Source organism: Psittacula echo (genome assembly GCF_963264785.1).
Source record: "Psittacula echo genome assembly, chromosome: 7".
In the NCBI taxonomy this organism is placed as follows: domain Eukaryota; kingdom Metazoa; phylum Chordata; class Aves; order Psittaciformes; family Psittacidae; genus Psittacula; species Psittacula echo.
In genome coordinates this window covers 60,972,584-60,992,512 of record NC_137740.1, presented here as the reverse complement: position 1 = coordinate 60,992,512, position 19,929 = coordinate 60,972,584, and the positions used below count along the sequence as shown (strand labels likewise).

General features: G+C 44.4%; 1 protein-coding gene across 3 annotated transcripts; it reads right to left on the bottom strand.

Moving 5' to 3' along the window:
- Positions 1 to 4,317: 4,317 nt before the first annotated feature.
- Positions 4,318 to 19,381, bottom strand: AMMECR1L (AMMECR1 like). Of its 3 annotated transcripts, XR_013957449.1 has the most exons (8): positions 19,003 to 19,381; positions 16,341 to 16,785; positions 11,002 to 11,112; positions 10,425 to 10,539; positions 9,617 to 9,707; positions 9,066 to 9,112; positions 8,546 to 8,642; positions 6,331 to 6,467 (listed from the first exon to the last, which is right to left on the bottom strand). XR_013957449.1 is itself a non-coding variant. In XM_080623721.1 (7 exons), the coding sequence occupies exons 2-7, from the start codon at positions 16,745 to 16,747 to the stop codon at positions 6,356 to 6,358; spliced, it is 933 nt and encodes a 310-aa protein (XP_080479847.1). In that variant the 5' UTR covers positions 16,748 to 16,785; positions 19,003 to 19,381; the 3' UTR covers positions 4,318 to 6,355. The 3 variants fall into 3 exon arrangements, 2 of the variants coding, with proteins under 2 accessions (XP_080479847.1, XP_080479848.1); XM_080623721.1 differs by lacking the exon at positions 9,066 to 9,112 and having other exon boundaries at positions 4,318 to 6,467; XM_080623722.1 differs by lacking the exons at positions 9,066 to 9,112; positions 19,003 to 19,381 and having other exon boundaries at positions 4,318 to 6,467; positions 16,341 to 17,353.
- Between the last annotated feature and the right edge of the window lie 548 nt (positions 19,382 to 19,929).

Sequence of the window (19,929 nt, the reverse complement as noted above, 5' to 3'; positions counted from 1 at the left end):
TGATTCTCAGAGCAGCAGGTAGTTTGCAGCAGTTACTAATTTCATCTTTCTTGTTTTGGGGGTGTCCCCCCCTCCCAAGGATTTGTTCTACTTAACAAAACCAAACACAAGAGAAAGGCAGATACTTGCAAGAGTTTATAGGTACAGCTAAAGAAGCTATCATGAGAGGGAAAGGTTCATTATCACCGATCGGTTTGGTTAAGGTCTCAAGAGTCAAACAAGACACAAATAAGAGCATTCCGACTTTAATAATAGCCCCCCCCCCCCAAAAAAAACCACAGTAAGTATTGTTCAGCTACTGCAACAAGGTAAACTTAACAGAGTGCCTGACTTTTTCTTTGTTATTTTTAAAATGCACTGGCTTCCTCCTCACCAATAATGACTGTTGCAGCATTTAGCGATTTTATTGCAAAATGTGCATAAAGAAGGAAGACGAGCTAGGTTAAAACAAAGTGAATGACTATAGGAAGATCCAGGCATATTTACAGGTTGTATCCTAAAATGAACTGATTAAAAAAAGACTTGGCCAAATGTAATTTATCACGAAACAGAGCCTCTAGTATTCCATACTCCAGGACAAAAGTATTGACTTGCTGGAGCCACATTATTAGGTAGCGGATTGGTTAGACAGACCTACTATGGGAATTTCTGCATTGCCATGGTGTAAATACAGACCCAGTAACAACTAAATGATCCAACAGGGTTGTTAAAAAAATAGCATGGATTAAAATTGATGAGATTAGGATATTGAAACCTTAATCTCTTTTTGTTGTCATCAATGTCTCTAGCATGTGATAGGAGTAGATTCTTGCGGAGGTAACATCACCAGCTCAGAACACCGTGTGCCATAATAGCACATTTTTCACCTGTGTTCTCAAATTGTAACTCTTCAGGTTTAGGTTTTCATACCATTTTACCTGTGTTTATTTTTACTTCTTTTAAAATCATATATCCAAAATTTTAATGAACATGTATGAGCAATATATAATCGTATTAATACCAGTAATAAAGCAATAATAAGCCTCTGAATGCAAAACTGGCTCCTGCATGATCCATTAAGTTTAAAAATATATATATAATGACATCTAAACGTACTATCAGCTGGTTGCACAATATATCATTAATGTCAGAATTCATCTAGGAGTAGTCTAGCTGACTATAAAGAAGATAAAAAACTGTGGTTCAATAATCTGGGTATCGGTCAGCTAGTAGTTACATACTTGTTTTAAGGAACATGGTAACAATAGTCTTTTGGGCTTTCTGTGTTTTGGGAGTGATCATCAAACATATTTGCAGGTCATCTTTTCCCAGACTGTAGCAAAAGCTTAGGAACTTTCCAATCCTACTGCTCTATCCCACTACTACAACTCAGTTCGAGAGCAATCCTCAAAATACATAGGTCAGTATAAATATTAATTTATTGAGTCATGGGGGTGTTAGTTTTAATCTTCGAGAAGTGGCATTTCTCACTCACAATGGGGTAGCTTATAATATAAATTTTGACCGAAAAAGGTATTTTTTTTTGGTGTGTTTAGAATAAAAATCCTCCAGTATTCTTCATTTGAATTTATCTTGTAGAAATTTCTACCCTTTCTGTAATTTGTTTTTAGAAGGGAGTGAGTGCTAAATGGCCAATCCATGCTTCTTATTTCAAACAGAAGTGAAAACACAAGGAAGTGTTTTCTGGAGAATTATCCTGTTTATATTTAGTCTGGACTGAACTATTTCAGTGTGCAGTCATACATACGGCCTTCTACCTGGCCTCACTGTCACTGTGAGCTGCTGAGTGTTACTGCAGTCACAGAAAGCAACATGCGTGAAGGAACTTCTGATGAGGCACTGCACAAAGACTTTACGTCTGACCAAATCTGGTTTACATGAAACTAAAACAATCAAGTAAGGAAAAACAAATGCCATAAAAATACATGAGTAAGTCACTGTATCCTAGCCAGCAACAAAGCTGAGAGAACATACTTGATGAATTGCCTGGGTGCATGACAACAGTGCAAGCTGATTATACAGTTAATTTCAGAATTTATAGTGAGTCACTTGGAAATCATGTTAGCCCCAGAGCCCTCCTCAGCCCACTCCTCTATTACATAGGGGATTTACTTCCTAGCTTTACTAGTACCAGAAATGTATTTTCTGAAAATAGAGTTTTGTTTTGTAGTTGCCCTGAAGGCAATGAGCCTTTCAAACAGACTCAAGTCAAAACTATCCCCCCCTCCTTGGTTTGGTTGGGGCTTTTGATGGGTGTACCTGTTCTTGATCGATATCCAGGGCTGCCCTTCCCAAGAACCCACACAGGAAATGTACGATCTTTATACATCTGCCATAAATAAAAATGAACAATGACCTGAAAACGTATGAAAAAACAACCCCAAACAATACACAAATCAATAGATCTTTTCCCAAACATGAAAATATTTAGCAAGAATCTAGAAGGATGGGCATTGCTTTTTCCTGAAATCAAATGCTGAAGTCATCTGAAGACTACGACCTGTGAAGTGCAGATAACCTGTTTTCATTAGTTCATTTTAAAATAGAAAAGAACAAAGAACAATTCTGGAAGTTTAAGCCAGGTTTCCAAATTCAAGGTTTTCGGTACAATACAGAATCCGGGATGTATGTGCTTTATTTATTTTCCCATCATGACAACTAACAGAGTTATTGTCAAACAAACATCATTTCAGGATACAACAGATACTTTGCTATGCCATTATTATTAAAACATATTTAATCTTCATTTCTACATTTCCCTACTATTTTTCCTCAGTTTTCTTCCAGTGAGCCTGTCTTTTGACTGTTCTATGCTTCCAGACAGCTGTCATCCCATTCCGTCAACCCCCCTGGCTCTGAACATTTAATCTAATGTAGAGGTCTGGTGTTCATACATGTAGTGTATTGTTCATCTTCTTAGATGAGAAAGATTTCACCTTATCCCCCATAAAGGCTCTGAGAAAACATATAAAGAGGACAGTACAAATAGTCTTTATCCATTATGATTTATTCTCTACAATACTTCATTAGAGGATAGAGTTCAATTATTTACACTCAGAAGTTATTATATAGGTAGGAGGCAACCAAGTGTAATACAAAGAATTGGTCTGACATCTCTGCACTGAAGGTCAAAAGAGGTCTCCTGCTTTAAGGAAATAAATTAACCAAAAAAAAACCCCAACAAAACAACATGTAGTTTCCAGAATACAAACAGAAAACAGCACTAATAGTCAGTGAAGATTGCAGATGTTTGTTAATGTACTATGAAAACAAATCATTCTGTGCAAAGGTTAAAATGAAGTCTTAGATTCTCTTACAGACTTTTTTTCTCTGATAAATTGTAGATATGTGATATTTTGACTATAAAACGTTCCCAAACTGAAATGGCCTCAGCTGAGATTGACTGTTGAACATTATGGAAAAAGAAAAAAGTAAAGAACCTCACAGTGGCAACATTCCAACACTGACAGACTCCAGTGATCAAAGACATTCTCCTGTAGTTACTGTAAAACAAAGACAATTCATAATTGCAGTGAGATTATTTCTCAGTTGTGGTTGTCATGAGAATAAGCCCTTCTAGACCAAAAGGCACTTGCTCCTAAGGATGAGCTAAATCCAGATCAAACCAGGTAGCAGTTGCTTTGAGAAGGAGCAGTTCTAACCTGCAGTCCCAGCCAAATAACCATAGAGAAATTCTTACATCAGCTGGTCACTGATCTTGGTCGCCTCCATCTCAAGACAACTCAAAGCACGTTTTGTTTCTAGTTCACCTCTTCCATCCTTATGCATAGCTGCCATGTAATGATCTAGAAATGGGATTATTTCCTGAGACCACATGTCCTTGTCATCCATTTTCTTTCTGAGCTAACTTAACTATTGACACACCTTTTGACTGATTTTACAGCTGGACCCTTGCGGGACTAAAGCTGCGAGGTCCTGTTTCTGAGGCAGCAGACCAGTGTTTCTGATTTGCCAACTTCTTTTCTCACTGCAACAAGGCAAGAACACAGTACATATTTAGAGGCATTTTTGTTTTTGTTTTCTTAAACAGGCTGAGTGGGGAAATGGAAGTGGGAGAGGATAGCACTTCCCCAGTCCCAAACCACCTAGCCCACTTCAGGCCTCAACCAACCAAGTCACTTGATCCTAAAATCCTGTTCTTAAAAATGACAGCTAACCCTCCCCACCCCACCCCTTAGATATCCCCTATTCAAATAAAATGAAATCAGGAAACACTATACACTGTTGAAGACACAGAACAGGGCAAACATTGGAAAAAGAAACAATACTGTTGAAAAGCCTGGCACTATATGCCTGCATGACCAGTCTCACTGAGCGTGCTCAGGGGTGAAGTTTTAGCACCATTTTTTTGCTTGTTTTGTTTTAAACCTCTTAGAAATTAAATTCTAACATAGAACACGTGAACAGTAATGAGTGTAGCCCTATGTATCATACTGTTTGACAGCTGAAAGGTGAATGGCATGTCCAGAGCTGACCCCACCCTCGCCCATCACTACACGGCACCTGGGAGAGTAATTACAAACCACTCGAGTTTGTAACAAGACCGATTTATTCTCAGCAGCAGGAAATGAAGAAACAATCCCTTAATCTTCAATTGCTTTTCAACAACATCACAAGGGAAAAGTGGCAATTTATAAGGGTGACCCAGTACAGGAGGAAAGCTGGGTCAATATTGCACCGTTATCCAGAACAGGACCCCCTCCTTTCCCTCACGTCTCTCTCCTCCAGCAGGAGGATATTACACCAACATGAAGCAAAACTGCACAATTCTGTGTGCTTCTCTAGGACCAGAAGGAGCAGCATGCAGTTCTGAGCTTTCTACCAGCCCTATTCCCTGCCATGCCAGGAGAGAATTTCAGGCTTCAAACACCAGTCAGTCTTAAAAGCCATCATTACCACACGCATGAAAGCTTTAAAGAGATACGCAACCAAACAGCCATTACTCTTGCTATGCATTTGTTCTTTCTTTCCCCGATCATTGTTGACCATACAGAAACTCGGAAAACAAAACAAGCCCCCCCAAATTACATTTGGACATCCACCACTGAGTTCATGACATCCCTCAATGACACTGCAGAATAACAACTGGATAACCTCACTTCCTCTTAGGAGGAAGCATTTCTTGTAATCATCAATGATGGGAGAAGAAACAAGGGATGCATACGAGTTTTACACAGTCTAGGTAATACAGGTTTCCCCCCTCATTGCCTTAATGTGGTAATGACTAAACTGTGTAAGACAATAACTTACCAGTTAAACTACACAGCTCTTCTTTATAGGCCTGCTATAAACTGGAATACTCGCAGTTCTCAAAGATCAGTAGTCACACCAGAGAAAGTGGCTGTTCTATCAAAAGGAAGGTCCCCGAGACTTTAGCTTAAGTTAAACAGATTTCAGTCACTAGTCTCACTTGTATGACTACAGCCAATGCCCTCCCCATCCCTCATCCAGTCAGGCTCTGTTACAAATGTCTGGGCACAACACTTGGTTGCAACAGAGCACACTGTCCAGGGACACTCGAGTAACTCATCCTATATACACGCAGCATGTGCCATGCTGCTCTCTTACAGGCCTAACAGCATTCTGTTTCATAGCAGGCTGCATTATAAAGCACTGTCTAAAAAACCTCAGAAAACTGTAAACCAAGAGGATTTCTAGAAACCCATCTCACAGTGGGATCTGATAATTAAAGCCTTCAAGGGTTTATTTAAATAATGAATTCATCTGCAATACCATCCAAAGGCTTTTCACATCTTTAAGTGTTTTCTGTCTGTGAGGATGGGGTGCTATCCAGATGTTCAACCCTCCCCAGTATCATAATGTCCGCCTGTGATGTGTGGGGACTGCAATCAGCTCTCAGTACACAACAGATACAAGAGATTAAAAAAAAAACTTAAAAAGAACCTAAAAAATGTTTTGTTGGACTCCGTTGCCCAGACTGCCAGGGGAATGATCCTACTTGATCTGGGGGGCTTCCATAAGAAACAACTCAAGATTCCAGAGTGTCGGTAATACACAAGAACGCATCAGTCCGAAGTGGCACTTTCACTCCTAGAGGTCTTCTGTACCTCTCGACAGTTCATAGGCATGGAGCCCCAATCCAACTGAACCCCCATTCAGAGGGAAGGCTGAGATAAGGCTTGGGCCCCTGAAGTTCTGTCATGCTCTCATCGTCCCCCCAGGTCAGCTGGAAGGCAGACTTGGCAACGGAAGCTAGCATCATAAAATGGTGCAGTAATAGAAGTAACTGGACCAGGAAGAGGAGGCATCTGCCCCAATGATGTCGTAGCTGTTGGCAGCAACTGGGGAGTGGGACTGGTCATGCAGCCGTGTGTCAGGAGTAATGATTGTAAAGGGGGGGGGCATGAAGAGTGCCATTCTGGAAACAATGCTGACGCGAGGCCATGTATTCTGCATAACTGATTGTCACCTTCTCACTGCGGTACCTACGGGAACAGCACAAGAAAAAATAACGTAAACAGATTATGCAACATGAAGGGAGTAGACATAAAACATTCATCCCAGATCACCTTTTAGCTCACTGACAGCAGCGACCAAGAGGAATCCTACTAACTTCACAGAATCATAGAATAGTTAGGGTTGGAAAGGACCTTAAGATCATCTAGTTCCAACCCCCCTGCCATGGGCAGGAATACCTCACACTAAACCATGCCACCCAAGGCCTCATCCAACCTGGGACCTTGACACGCTTGCGAGGTGGGCTGATGCCAACCTTATGAAGTTTAACCATGCCAAGTGCAAGGTCCTACACCTGGGTCAGAGCAATCCCAGGCACGGCTACAGGTTGGGCACAGAAGAGATTCAGAGCAGCCCTGCAGAGAAGGACTTGGGGGTGTTGGTCGATGAGAAAATGAACATGAATTGGCTTCAGTGTGCAGCCAGCTGTATCCTGGGCTGCATCAAGAGGAGCGTGACCAGCAGGTCGGAGGAGGTGATCCTGCCCCTCTACTCTGCTCTCCTGAGACCTCACTTGGAGCATTGTGTGCAGTTCTGGTGTCCTCAACATAAAAAGGACATGGAACTGTTGGAACAAGTCCAGAGGAGGCCACGAGGATGATCAGGGGCTGGAGCACCTCCTGTATGAAGACAGGCTGAGAAAGTTGGGGCTGTTCAGCCTGGAGAAGAGAAGGCTGCGTGGAGACCTCAGAGCAGCCTTCCAGTGTCTGAAGGGGGCCTACAAGGATGCTGGAGATGGACTCTTCATCAGGGACTGTAGTGACAGGACAAGGGGTAACGGGTTCAAACTGAAACAGGGGAAGTTTAGATTGGATCTAAGGAAGAAATTCTTTACTGAGAGGGTGGTGAGGCACTGGAATGGGTTGCCCAGGGAGGTTGTGAATGCTCCATCCTTGGCAGTGTTCAAGGCCAGGTTGGATGAGGCCTTGGGTGGCATGGTTTAGTGTGGGGTGTCCCTGCCCATGGCAGGGGGGTTGGAACTAGATGATCTTAAGGTCCTTTCCAACCCCAACTATTCTATGATTCTATGAATAAGCCTGAATTAGCTTCACTGTCCCAAAAGTTGAGCCCTCTTCAAGGCAATCATAATTAAGGAGACTCCTGAAGCAGTACACAGGAAACAAATGATCCATTTGTATTCCTTTTATCCACTTGCCGTGGAAAAAAAGGGACATGAAAAGATTTCTGGGAGAAGACTCAGTTTCAGCAACTAAACATCCAGTATTTCTCTATTACTTACTTTTGTGGTTATCTTCACATTTGAAAAGTTAGTAGCAAAAATGATGGAGTTGGGTAAAGGGGAGTCACATGTATGTGACTTGGTCCACGTTGTACAGTCAGAATTACAAAACCTGAAGTCCCTTCTGGGAGACCAGAGGTTTCCAGGTGCTTCTAAAGCATGGAACTTCAAAGTGGTTGTGAACCACACTAAATCCATGTTACACTAGATTTGAGGGGAAACCTTCATCCTGTCCTCTCCTGTTAAAAAAAAAACCCAAACCCTGCATGACCACTTCATTTCTCCAGAGGTAAGGAACGACCTGATAAATAACTGGATCTATACAAAAACAGAATGTCCCAATTTTTACTAACATAAAGGGAGCTGAAACCAATAGGACAGCTGCGGGGTATAGAAAAGCGAGCAAATTCTGAAAACTAGCCAAATATGAGTGTGGTTGGGTTTCAAGACAGCTGTCACCTCCAAATAGCTACAACATCCACAGATGAGCACACTGAGAAAGGCAAGTCCATTGTAAAGATAGATAAAAATCAACCTTTTTCACTTTTGATCTGTCATGTGGATGATAACATTAAAACTAGTGGCATTTCTCTTAGAAAATGCCACGTTCAATCCTGGACAGACTGAACATATCACACTTCATTCCATACAGATTATATGCCTAACACGTGGTATTTATGATTTTGTCTTTCAGACCACATCCCTCAGCTGAAAGAGGTATGAAGACTTACATCAAGCACAAATGATTTAAATTACACACAAAACACTATGAAGCAACATTAAAAGGCAACAAATATATTGACTTACCTGGTGAGTTTAATCGTTTTCCTAAAATCATTGGTAATTGGAGCCTTAAAGCCACCTTTCCTGAGTAAGGAGTCTATGGTCTGGATCTGATCCCAGTCTATTAAAAAGTAGAAGCAAGGGAAATGTTTCAATATATAAATGATTTTTCAACAAGATTAGAGACGCATTAAAAGGCTTCTAGAAAAGCACACAATTAAACAGCAAATTTTGAGCTGTTAAGACATTCGTGGTCTTATGCATGCACACTATCTGCACATGCCAACACCTTTAACTTGTATTGGAACTGGTCTATAAAACAGTAATTCCATTTTCCATATGACCTCTCTTCTTATAAAGGTCTGTGCCTTGCTTCTGTTGCAGGGACCCCAACCTGTTTTATTATGGGCCACTCAGGGTTAGCTCCTTAAGCCTTAAAATAAGGTAACACTTAGCTCTTTACATAGACAAATTGGGATCAACCTGATGCTCTAGTGATAGCACAGTGCACTGCTATGTGAGAGATCAGAGTTAAAATTCCTACCTTCGTCTTTTGCCCCAGAGCCAGGAGGATGCGACCACTCCACTCTGCTAGGTGGAGGAAAGGAGGCAATATTTTGAGCAGTTACCATGGTGACCGCTACTATATTTGAGTGGGAAGTGTGCTCCAGAGGGGCCCTGTTTTCTGCCCTCATCTGGAGGACGCTACTTTAGCAAGAATGAGGAGGAAAGGGACTCTCCTGTTGGTGCTGTGCAGCCTGCAGTTATCCTAGTTGGTGGGAGAAACATAGAAGAGGAAAGATGCAATGCTGAATGAAGCTAGAAGATCCATACTTTGAGATCCTCTATTTCTTAAGCCCTAAAGCATTTTTATGCTAAGATACAGCTGCGCACAGATGTGGGATGAGAGAAAGGCCAGATGAAAACCCAGCAATAAACAGCTGTATCAGGTGTCAGTTATCCAGATTAAGCCTGGTGGTTCCATGGCACTACTGTGAGGATAGCATGGCAATCCAAAACCAAAATCCATAGATTTCTGTTACCCAATCCTGTGACACAATGTGTTGACATTTTTGGCTGCCATCTCAAACCCACCTTGTTCCTTAGCAACCTCAGGTAAATACGTGGCTGTGCGTTTGACACCTTTCTCATTGATGAACTCTATTCTGATCCCATGGATCCCAACCTATAGATGGAAATGAATAGCCAAATAAGAGGTGTTTGCTAGCACTGAGTCCATGACCAAGCTGTCATTCCCAAAACACTGTGTATCTCTCTCTCTATGGCCAGTTTGGCTTTTGCCTGGACAAAAACATTCTCTTCCTCACTATCCTTACCAGGCAGGTGCCACTAATAGCTCTCTTAGCAGCATAAAGGGCCTCTAACACCTCTCCCTAACCAGTTTCCTTGCTACTTCTCCTGAAGTAAGTCTTGTCAGAAGTCTGACAGCTTTCCATCTCTTATGTTGGGCAAGAAAGACAGGATTCTACAACAGTCATGCCTAAACGAGCCCAACCATGAAGTCTATTTAATCCTTCTTGAACTAAAAACACTTCCATAGACAAGGTCTTAAAAAAGAATACCTTTGCTCTTGACTACTTTTTCTTCCCAGTATCAAAATACTTCCCAGTTTTTTATATATGTCTTTACACCCATCTCCTATTGGGCCAAATCCATAAAATACTTTCATGCCTCTCTTATTCCTGTTCAGACTCCCTCCAACCAAAAGCATACTGCTAGCTTGTTCTCTTCCTCCCTCCTAGTTTTCTAGCCCTATTTCTTCTATTCCCAGTTCCTTCTATCCCCATACACCTCTGTAACGAAGGAGACACATCACCAAGTACTAACCCGAACCCGAACGGAACGAGAGTGATGCAGAGTTCCAAATGCACCTGGTTCTCACCTCCCAGTCCAGGTAGTCACTGGCATCCTCAAAGTTAGTGAGGAGGGAGACAGAGCAGAAGAGTTTGGGCAGCTCCTCGCGGGTCAGGGGTGGAAATCGGCTGTCCTTAAGTGCACTAAAGGAAAGAGAAGATATGTTGCATATACAAGCACCACATTAAAGCATCAGATGCTCAGTTATTCCCTTTTTGATTATGTCACTGAAACCATTTCTTTGCTACTGCAGAGAAAGTTATTTGCATCACCTCCTAATGTGATGAACTGTAATGATGAATGCACACACTAGTGCAAGCTTCCTGGTGCTTGTCTCCAACTTTCTGCAGCTGGAGACAAATTATGTGCTACATAAGATGTCAAAAGCATTAGTATGCAGGATAGGTTCCATATTAGCCCTAAAACATCAACCAAAATTCACCAGTTGGAAAGATGTTCCACTAAATCCTGAGGTATTACCTCACCCTAACTATCATACATTTCTCAGGTTTCTTTTATTGTGAAGCATACAAAACTGAATCATGGTGATCCAGCATCTTAACCTTGAATCCTTACAGATCTTCGGATAATTAAGTTCAAATTACCTGGTTAATGTGTATTCCCTGAGTCCTGAGTGAAGATTCATGGCTGAAAAGGTCCCGATGCAGCCACGAAGCCGCTTGTCTCGCCCCGTCTTCCACGTCACAAAGAGTGGACTGGAAAGGCAAAAAAGAGAAATACTCCAGCCTCTGGAGACACCTGGTTGCTAAAAGGAGACCAACAAGGTGTAAAAGGGCATGTATGCACGCACTTGCTTTCTCTGCCTCTAATAAGCCCCAATAGGCACGTTTTCTCACCTGCTATCTAGCAACAATAAAACCCTACAGATCCTCAAATTCAAAACCCCAACATCTTCCCCAAACTTGCCCTCCAATGACAACCTTCCTGGCCAGACTTTGCGCTGTCTTCTGACAAATGATATGGTTATTTGACCCCACTGATTACCTCTGTGAGTAATGGCCTCACTTAGTAACATCCACTAGTTTACATGACAACCCAGATAAAATTTCCTACAGGTGAAGCAATAGATGACTTATTTATAGTACCACTGAACCTGACAGATCCCCAAGCATCCTGCAAATTATCTACAATTCAGGTTTGTGCTATGCTTTTCTTTTTAAGGGATAAAAAGCCAGTCTAGGTTGTTGGGTTGTGTTTTTGTTTTGGTTTTTTTCACTGATATTTTCAGGACTTTATCTGAGCTCTGGGTCCATTTCTAGTGCTCAGTTTATGCTATCCTCTTTTGCTTACGTTACTTTTGATTTATATTACACGCACTCCCTCCTGTTGAACACTTATCTAAATCACAATATTACGACTACTCAAACATCACATGGATTGCTATTTTCTCATCTGTTATCATGAGTTTACAGGCATAACAGTAGATTCTCAAATTCAGCAGGCTCATTTCAATCTGTTAATGTAGAGGCCATGGTTAAGCCTCAGAGAACTGCTCAGGACAACAGCATTCAGTAGAGGTAAACAGCTAAAGATGACTGATCATATTAAAAGCAAAAAAATCACTTCTACAGATGTGAGTGAAATTGCAAACAGCTGTAGAGAGACACAGTAAAGAAAGGACAATGCCCCCCTACAAGAACATCTGGAAAATGTTGCAAGGCAACTGATGCTGCTGATCTAATTATAAAACCAGGATGAATGATCTTACGTTTTTCAGAGTACTGAATACAAGATGTGGTCGCTTCAAACACAAGCATAAATGAGAAAGTCGTTAGTGATACCCACAGACTGATGTTTGGAATCTATTGCACTTTAAAGGCAAGTCATTTGACAGAAAACACGTAGCGTTAGTAATTTCTCTGAGATGAAACAAACATTGACAGGAGTTCTAGAACATAAAGACAGATTAACTGATTCTACAGCAGAGATCTGACACTTTCCTCAAACTCCTGAGGCTCTTGTCAGCATTATATCTTTGCAGCAAACATTACACAGAACAGTAAGATACTCTGTTCGGACAATAAAACCAGCACGGAGTGTGGATGATTTCTCAAACACAGGCAACAGAGCTTCTTGTGTCTAAGTATTCAGAACATAAATTGTAGCGAGCAACAATGGAATTAAAAAACTCTATCACAACATAAATCCATCATTCAGGATCCAGTTACCAGCTACGACCAAAAAAGTACTACCCAAAATAGCAAATTGACCTTAAGTGATAATTGTGAAGTACTCTGCCCACAGAGGAAGTGGAAACATTCTTCCACAATCATCAGCCACCTTATGTATACTTGACCAAGACAGAGGATTTACTGTTCTAGTTTTCCAGCACCCCCTCAAGGCACTGGCAGGGTATCATTCCTCTAGACTTTCATCTAGCTACCATGTATTGAAACAGAAAACAGAAACAGCGTAAGGAAATACATTAGAAAGATAAAAGATACTAAACTTACAAAGGAGACTTCTGACCAACGCTGTCGAAAGCTCAGTGGAAATTTAGCTTAATCTAAATGAAGTTTTGCAACCATTACTTAGCCCACGTGACACTCACCCCAAACAGAAAAGGAAAGGGAGAAAACAAAAAGCATCGCTGACACAATACAACTCTAAGTAAGCTCCTTCTCTTCTTCAATTCAAATTACAGGTCTGCATTTTCAATTCACCTCTTTCCCATTCCAAAGAAAGAAAAAGAAAAGGGGGGAAAGGAGAACGATGTTTCCACTGAGCTGTGACACAGCTTTCTGCATCTATAATAGAAGAGATCGTATCAGAAAGGACAGGATAACTGCATTCAGAAGGCCGTCATGTTTCAAAATACCTTAAAGCACACTTGGAACAATTTTTCACTGCAGTCATAACAACCGAGGCATAAAAGCCCCAAAGATATATGATTTTGTACAAGTCTGTAAAATTTCACTATTATGAAGATTTTCACTGTAGAAAAGACGTCGTTTCTGTATCTGAAGAATAAATGCACTTAGCAAATTGCAGGTGTGGCTGACGCGAAGTCAATTGTTCCATATCCCTTCCCTGAGAAGCGTATTTCCCAGAGGTACTGAGAAAAGTCACAACCATCCTGTACCCATGTTCACCCAAAAGCACTTACTGGTACTTAGCAGTCTTATCCTCAGCTGATTGTGGCAACTACTTCTCCCCCAGCCACAACATCCTACCTAGGTGTGTTTGAGGACGGTTTGATGGCTGAGGGGAATTCCAGCAACTTAAAAACTAGCTTCTTCAATTGCAACTGCAAAGGGAATTTTTAAGCAGCAAAATATAGCTTGTTCAAATCAGAATTTAGCTTGTACCAGGGAAAAACCTGTTACAGTACAGATTTCATGATGCAAGTACCTTATTATTCTCCTTGCAAGGCAACTAGAAACTTGCATGGGGTAGTTTTAGTACCAGTTTGTAATACCTACTAAAAAAACTCAAAGAGCAAAGTACAGAAGTGGAAGAAGCAACCAATTAACTGCATGCCAGACAGGTTCAAAACTGTAATTTTTTCCAGTAATCTGAATAGCAGAAGGGATATTACCAAGTTAATTCAGACATAACTATAAATCTGCCAATGCCACCTCCTCTACAGTGGTTTGCAAACATCACTGCTCACACGTATGTAAGGTTCCCTTACTCCATAGATATTTACCAGCTCCGTCATGCCCATCAAAACTATAGTCCAATCTCTCAAGCTGGTAACTGCAATTCACTATGGTTTTCAAGTCATAACCCTTTAACTTTTGTTATTGCACTGTTTATGCAGAATCCTGACCTTCATGACTACTTCTATTTTGACTTTAGGGTTCAGCACCAATCTAAAAGATCTGCTATGCAAGAATTAGGCCGGGACAAATCTGTGCATCTTTCTATTCCTTCCATCCACAGGCTCTTTTCTGTCTGTCCAGACAGACTGCTGGTATATATCTCTGTTTTGTTCAAAGATCTCTTACATAGACATAAATTATGCTATGAAGGACAACAATGCAAATTATTTCTGTATTTCACTTTGCTTACTCTTGTATTTGATGACATTTGGCTTGAAGTTCATTACATTACTGTCTCAAGTGTGACAGATCATACCTGTGTGCTGCTTTCCAAGAGAGCAAACCCCATGCTTTTCCCTGGGGTACATAGAACTATTTGCTAGAAGCCACAGCATAAATGCTGAAACACAGGAAAATTCAAGTAGATGCTGACATTTGCCCAGAGGGGAAATGAAAAGAAGAGCTGGTTTTTGCTTTGGAGCGCTGATATACGAGACTTTCAAATTGTCAGCACAGAAATGCCCAATGAATGACTCTGAACTTTTCAAATCTGGGCATCAATTCAGACAGCCAATATTCCTGAAAGAACACCCTTTGTGGAACTAGTCAACAGGAAGAGCCACAAAATCCAGCTAGGAATCTCCTTTAACACCAAAATAACAGAGCTGTATAAAATCATCTCTCTTCCTGACTTAAGAGCAGAACAATAAAAAACCCCTTTGCAGTTCAAGTGTCAAAATAATCAGCAGACTAACATATCATTTTCTATAAGGAGACTACTTAGCTTAGGTATGAGAAACAACAGCCGAAATACTTCAGCCTGGGGAGTCCCTGGAACTATTCTGTATTCCAGTCCAGAGTATTTCTCCATTCACTTGTATTTGCAATATTAAACAGCTTAGTCTGCAGTAGCATTCAGAACATGTATCCATAATCCTACTTGGATAATAATTGCATGGAAGCACAACCTACATCTACACTGACAGACAGTGAGGTGGGGAGACATTCAATACACGGAAAAAGTCCTTGACCTGTTTAAGCCATTGTTCCTTTACATCAATTTAAAATTCATTAACTTAAATTAAGGATGTCAACAACTTTTTATTTTATCTATTGTTCTGGAGGTGGCCCCTGGAGGAGCCTCAGAAGGTGCCTCTCTCATTGATCTTCCCCATATAATTCTTCCAACAAACACTTTAACAACATTAACATTTCCACACCCATGCATTCAACCTTTAGATAAACATTAGCTAAATCTCACCAAAGCAAAATACCTTCATAAATCCTTCCCCTCACACATACCTCCTTTCCTATTAACCTTGGTATCGCCCTTGAAAGTTAACTCTCTCTTTCTCCCCCTATTGCCCAACTAGCACTATCTCCATAACACAGGTTTTGAGTTCTACAACTAGCAAGTATTCCTTTCCCTGTTAAACCCATTAACTTGACAGCTGAGCACCCTGGTGAGCATCCTCATCCAATTCTCACCAGCTCAGCGTTTGCTTCAGGATGAGCTGGGAACTTATTTCAACTTCTTTATTTCCTTCCCATCTGCTTCGCAGAAGGAAGTCTCTCCCCTGCCTCTTCACCAATGCAGTGTCTGACAATAAAAGGAAGATCCTCTTCAAATTAATGACATTATTTTACTGTTTTCTGGAAGTTCTGAGTTCAGTTTCACTCATTCCTTTAGTACGCTTTTAAGGGAGGCACAGCCCAGTTAACCTTCTGCAGAGGAATCTGTTTACAACGAAGGGAGCAAACTTTAACAGAGCGTTATCACCAAGTGGGTTTGCACTCCTCAATAAAGTACGCAACGTCTCACGCAACACAGCGGACTGGGAGCTGAAGAAGCACCACTCTTCCTTCTATTCTGCCTAGCTCTCGTTGTGTCGAGCAAAGCATGTTCTCTTTTGAAGGCCACTCCTCAAAGCTGCACTCATCCCCAATGACAAACACAACACAGAATTTTGTACTCTTTTGTACACTTACAGCACATCACTTTTTGTTTCCAATAGACAAAGCAAGCAGCAGAACAACCCCCTTCCTCCCCTCACACCAGTTTTCCCATCCACCAGAGGAAACCCTTCATCCCTCCCCAGCCAAATCACAGCTCTGGATGCTGGTTTCCAGGATTTCCTCCCACACATGGATTTACTCACTAGGGGTCATTGGTAAATCGAGGAAGTCGTGGCTGAGGGAAACCATAGAGATGACAGTAGAGTACATCAAAGCAGTAGCAGCACATCTCTGCTGTCACCACCAGGTTCTTGGTGCTGTTGGCAGTTCCATTGGGCCGAGTAAGTGGGCTCAGAGCTCCTGAAGTGGGATTCATTCGAGTAATTGGGGAATTTCCTGGGCCCAAAGTCAAGTCAGATACGTTCTCCCTTCCATTATTCCCATCTGTGTGCTGGTGGTTCTGAAGAGGACCTGAACTGGAGCTTGGTACAGTTGTGGCCTGATTCCCATGACTGTGCGTTCCGCTCCCAGATAGTTTGGGCTTCTTTACCCCACAACAGCCAGCTGCCAGCTTGGGCTCAAGTGGAGGAACACAGCGTCTTTTTCCCATCCTGCTTCACAACTTCCTGCCTGGAGCACTGCAGAACCCTGGCAAGGAGGGAGAGGGAAAAAAGGCAATGAACAGTTACAGATGAAAAGCCAACAACCCCTTCCTTGCTTCTGCTAAGATGTCAGAGAGGTTTGCTTCTGCAACAAGAAGAGGAAGAAAACCCTCACAATGTGCAACCAAGCACAGACCTAAAGCCAGTTCAGCAAGTAGAGTGGTTTTACACATAGATTGGAAGAGCGTGTACACAACATGCATGATATCACGCTTGTAAAGTCATTGCTGAGGTGTACTGAACACTTCAATGGGTGGCTCACCACCAAAACCCCCCAAATAAACAAACGAACGTAACCAGCCTTCCCATAAAGGGAATTAAACTGTTGGGAGGGCAGAATAAAAAAAGACAAAAGGACTTCAGATCAGATATACCCCATCCACTGCTTTTCCAGATCACTCCTCAACCCCCGGTCAGTGCCCGCACGGATGGCAAACAAGCTCCTGAACAACCACAGGTGCATTTCCCTTCCCCATTCTCAACAGAAGAGTGACAGCTCCGAATGACACCTGCAGGGCTGGAGTTCCAGGGGTTCTGCCCTTGATTTAGCTCTAACCTAAGCAAGACACAGGGAGAAGCTACAAGCACTGAACCTCCATTTTCTAAACACCAGACTGTTTTCCAGACCCCGTGAACTCGTGAATCTGCATTTACTTTCTAGGATTAAGTAAATCAATAGCGCTCATAAATAAACACGTACAGTCAGGATATGCAGGAGAGGAAGAGCTGAACACTGCACACAGTCTGAACAGAGGGAAGTGATGATGGCAGGAAACAGACACAGTATTTAAGAAAAACAAACAAACAAACCCCAGTGTTTTGCTTGCAAAGAAGATAATGCTAGCTCTTGCATCACAAGAAGGGGTGGAACAAATACAGGGAGGAAGGCCTATGCAGGCAAGAATGCACAAAGATGATAGGCAAGGACCACACGTCAATGGTAACATCTTAATGAGAGTAATACCATCACCATGACATCTAAACACACACACACAAAAACCAGTCCCCCATCTGCCAAATGCGGCTAAAGCACAGGCATGTTAATCACAGAGAACACGGTGGAGAACTGGAAGTCACAGTCTGGCTCTTGCTGCTTCTTTAACCCCAGCACATCCCTCCAACTCTTCCAAGTACTTAACTGATGGCTGAACTGACAGCACATACAGAACGGAGGCAGGTGATATGCACTGAAATCCATGGCATGACAGCTCCCTCCCTTCTCTGTGCCTGCGGACAATGCAAACTTGATCCATGAAGCTTCACCAGCCATCATTAGGAGTCCTACGATCCAGAATCCAGATTCCAGAGAGATGCGCATCCTAATACAAAACACGAGCACTCGGAGTGCTTGCCCTGCCCCTCACCTTCCAGAAGGATAATCTCCATTAGGAACAATTTACAAAGCCTAGTGAAAATTGTCATTTTTGCTTTGAACTCTGCCTCTGTAATAAAAAAGTCTAACTTTGACAAAGTGAACACCCCATTTTCTGCAGTGCCGAGTGAAAGTTACCTGCTGTGTCCCAGTGACGCTGCTGGGACAGAGGAGCCTTTCCAAGTTACTCCTGAAGGCTCAGCCACATTTCAGGGTGAAGAACTATTTAAAGCTATAGCTCTTCATTTCATACCGGAGACGTGGCAGGGGGCAGAGGAGAGATCGCCTCCATTTACCACCCCCTGCGGCAAACACAAGAGGCCTAACAAAAGCGGCGGCACCGCTCCGTGGCCGGCTTCAGCGAAGGGCTCCGCTTCCCGCCGCGGGAGGCCCCCACTGCCCTGCCCTGCCCTGCCCTGCCCGGGGCTGCCGGTGCACGGCGGCCCGAAGCGGTGCCGGCTGCAGAAGGCCCAGCCTGCCGCTCCACCACCGGACCCGGGCATGGGGTCCCCCCGCTCCCGAACCGGTCTCTCTGCACCGGGGCAGCACCGCGCCGCCCGGCCCCGCCGCGGGACGAGCCCCTTGCGCTCGGACACAAACTTTGCGGCGGCGTTGCCGGGGTGGCGGCAGCACGGCCCGGGCAGAGCCCGCGGCGCACCCCGCATGGCACAGCCGCCCCCCCGTGGTGGGGCAGAACGGCCACCAGTAGGGGGCGCCAGCGAGCGGGATTCCCCCCTTCCCCCGCCGCCATTAACCCCTTGCCTGCCGCCGGGCGGGCGGATACCGGCGCCTTCCCCCCGCCTCTTCCCCACCCTCCCCGGGCTCGCCCACCTCCTGCACCCGTCCCGGGCCGGACGCGGCTTCTCCTCCGCCTCAGCCCAGCCGCCGCCGCCGCTACCCCGCCGCCTCCTTCTCCCGCCTCATGGAGCCATGGGCCTGGACGAGGCTCCCCAGAGAAGCGGGCCCGCCGGGCGCGGGGGGAGGCAGGGCCCGCCGCGGCCGGGCCGGGAGCCGGGCTTCCCGGGGCCGCCGGGCAGCGCGGGGAGCTGGAGGACCGGAGTGAGGCCGAGGGAAGGTCCTCCGCTATCCCGGCAGCCTCCTCCCTGCTCGTGAGGTAATAAGGGAAAAATGTACATAGTCCGCCAGCCTCCCGTCGGCCCCGTGGTGCCGCCGCAACCATAGAGAAGAGAGGACGCTCTTCCCCCCGCCTCACAACCATAGACACCGCGGACTTCCGCTCCCCGCCGGGATGGGGGGGGGGGGGAACGGGACGCGCGGGGCCGGGTTCCCTCCCCCGTCACGTGACGGGCCGCACGTGCGAGGACAAACAGTGTCGGGGGCGGGAGGGGCCGCGGGGCTCCCCCTGCGGCGCGCCGGCACGGGGGGGGGGGGGGAGGGGGGGGGCCGGGGGGTGTGTGCCGCTCTCCTATTGGCCAGCAGGCTCTGTGACGAAGGCGCCCACAGGAGGGGCGCGCGGTCGGAAGCATCCATCCCGCAGCTCCCCCCCCGGGCGCTGAGGGCTGTGGTTCGTTCCGCGCTCCCGCTGAGGAGACGGGGGGGGGGGCGGTCCGTGCTGCCGCACGGCTGAGGGGAGTCGCGGCCCTGCCGCACGTAGCGGGGCGGCTCCGCCGGCCCCTGCCCTCACCCGGCCCGGGAGGACGGAGCGGGAGCAAGGGCGAACCCCGAGTCATCTTCAGCGCGGTCGCTGCGTGTTTCCGCTTGTGAAGACAGGGATGAATACAGCCGTGGGCGACGCGC

What these genes read in the sequence shown, in the direction of transcription:
- AMMECR1L (XM_080623721.1), bottom strand. Translation starts at nt 16,747, where the DNA reads ATGGGAAAAAGACGCTGTGTTCCTCCACTTGAGCCCAAGCTGGCAGCT. An exon ending in AGGGAATACACATTAACCAG is followed by an intron (nt 10,540 to 11,001) that starts GTAATTTGAACT and finishes TCTTTCCTTTAG; the next exon opens with TGCACTTAAGGACAGCCGAT. An exon ending in AAAACGATTAAACTCACCAG is followed by an intron (nt 6,468 to 8,545) that starts GTAAGTCAATAT and finishes CTGTTCCCGTAG; the next exon opens with GTACCGCAGTGAGAAGGTGA.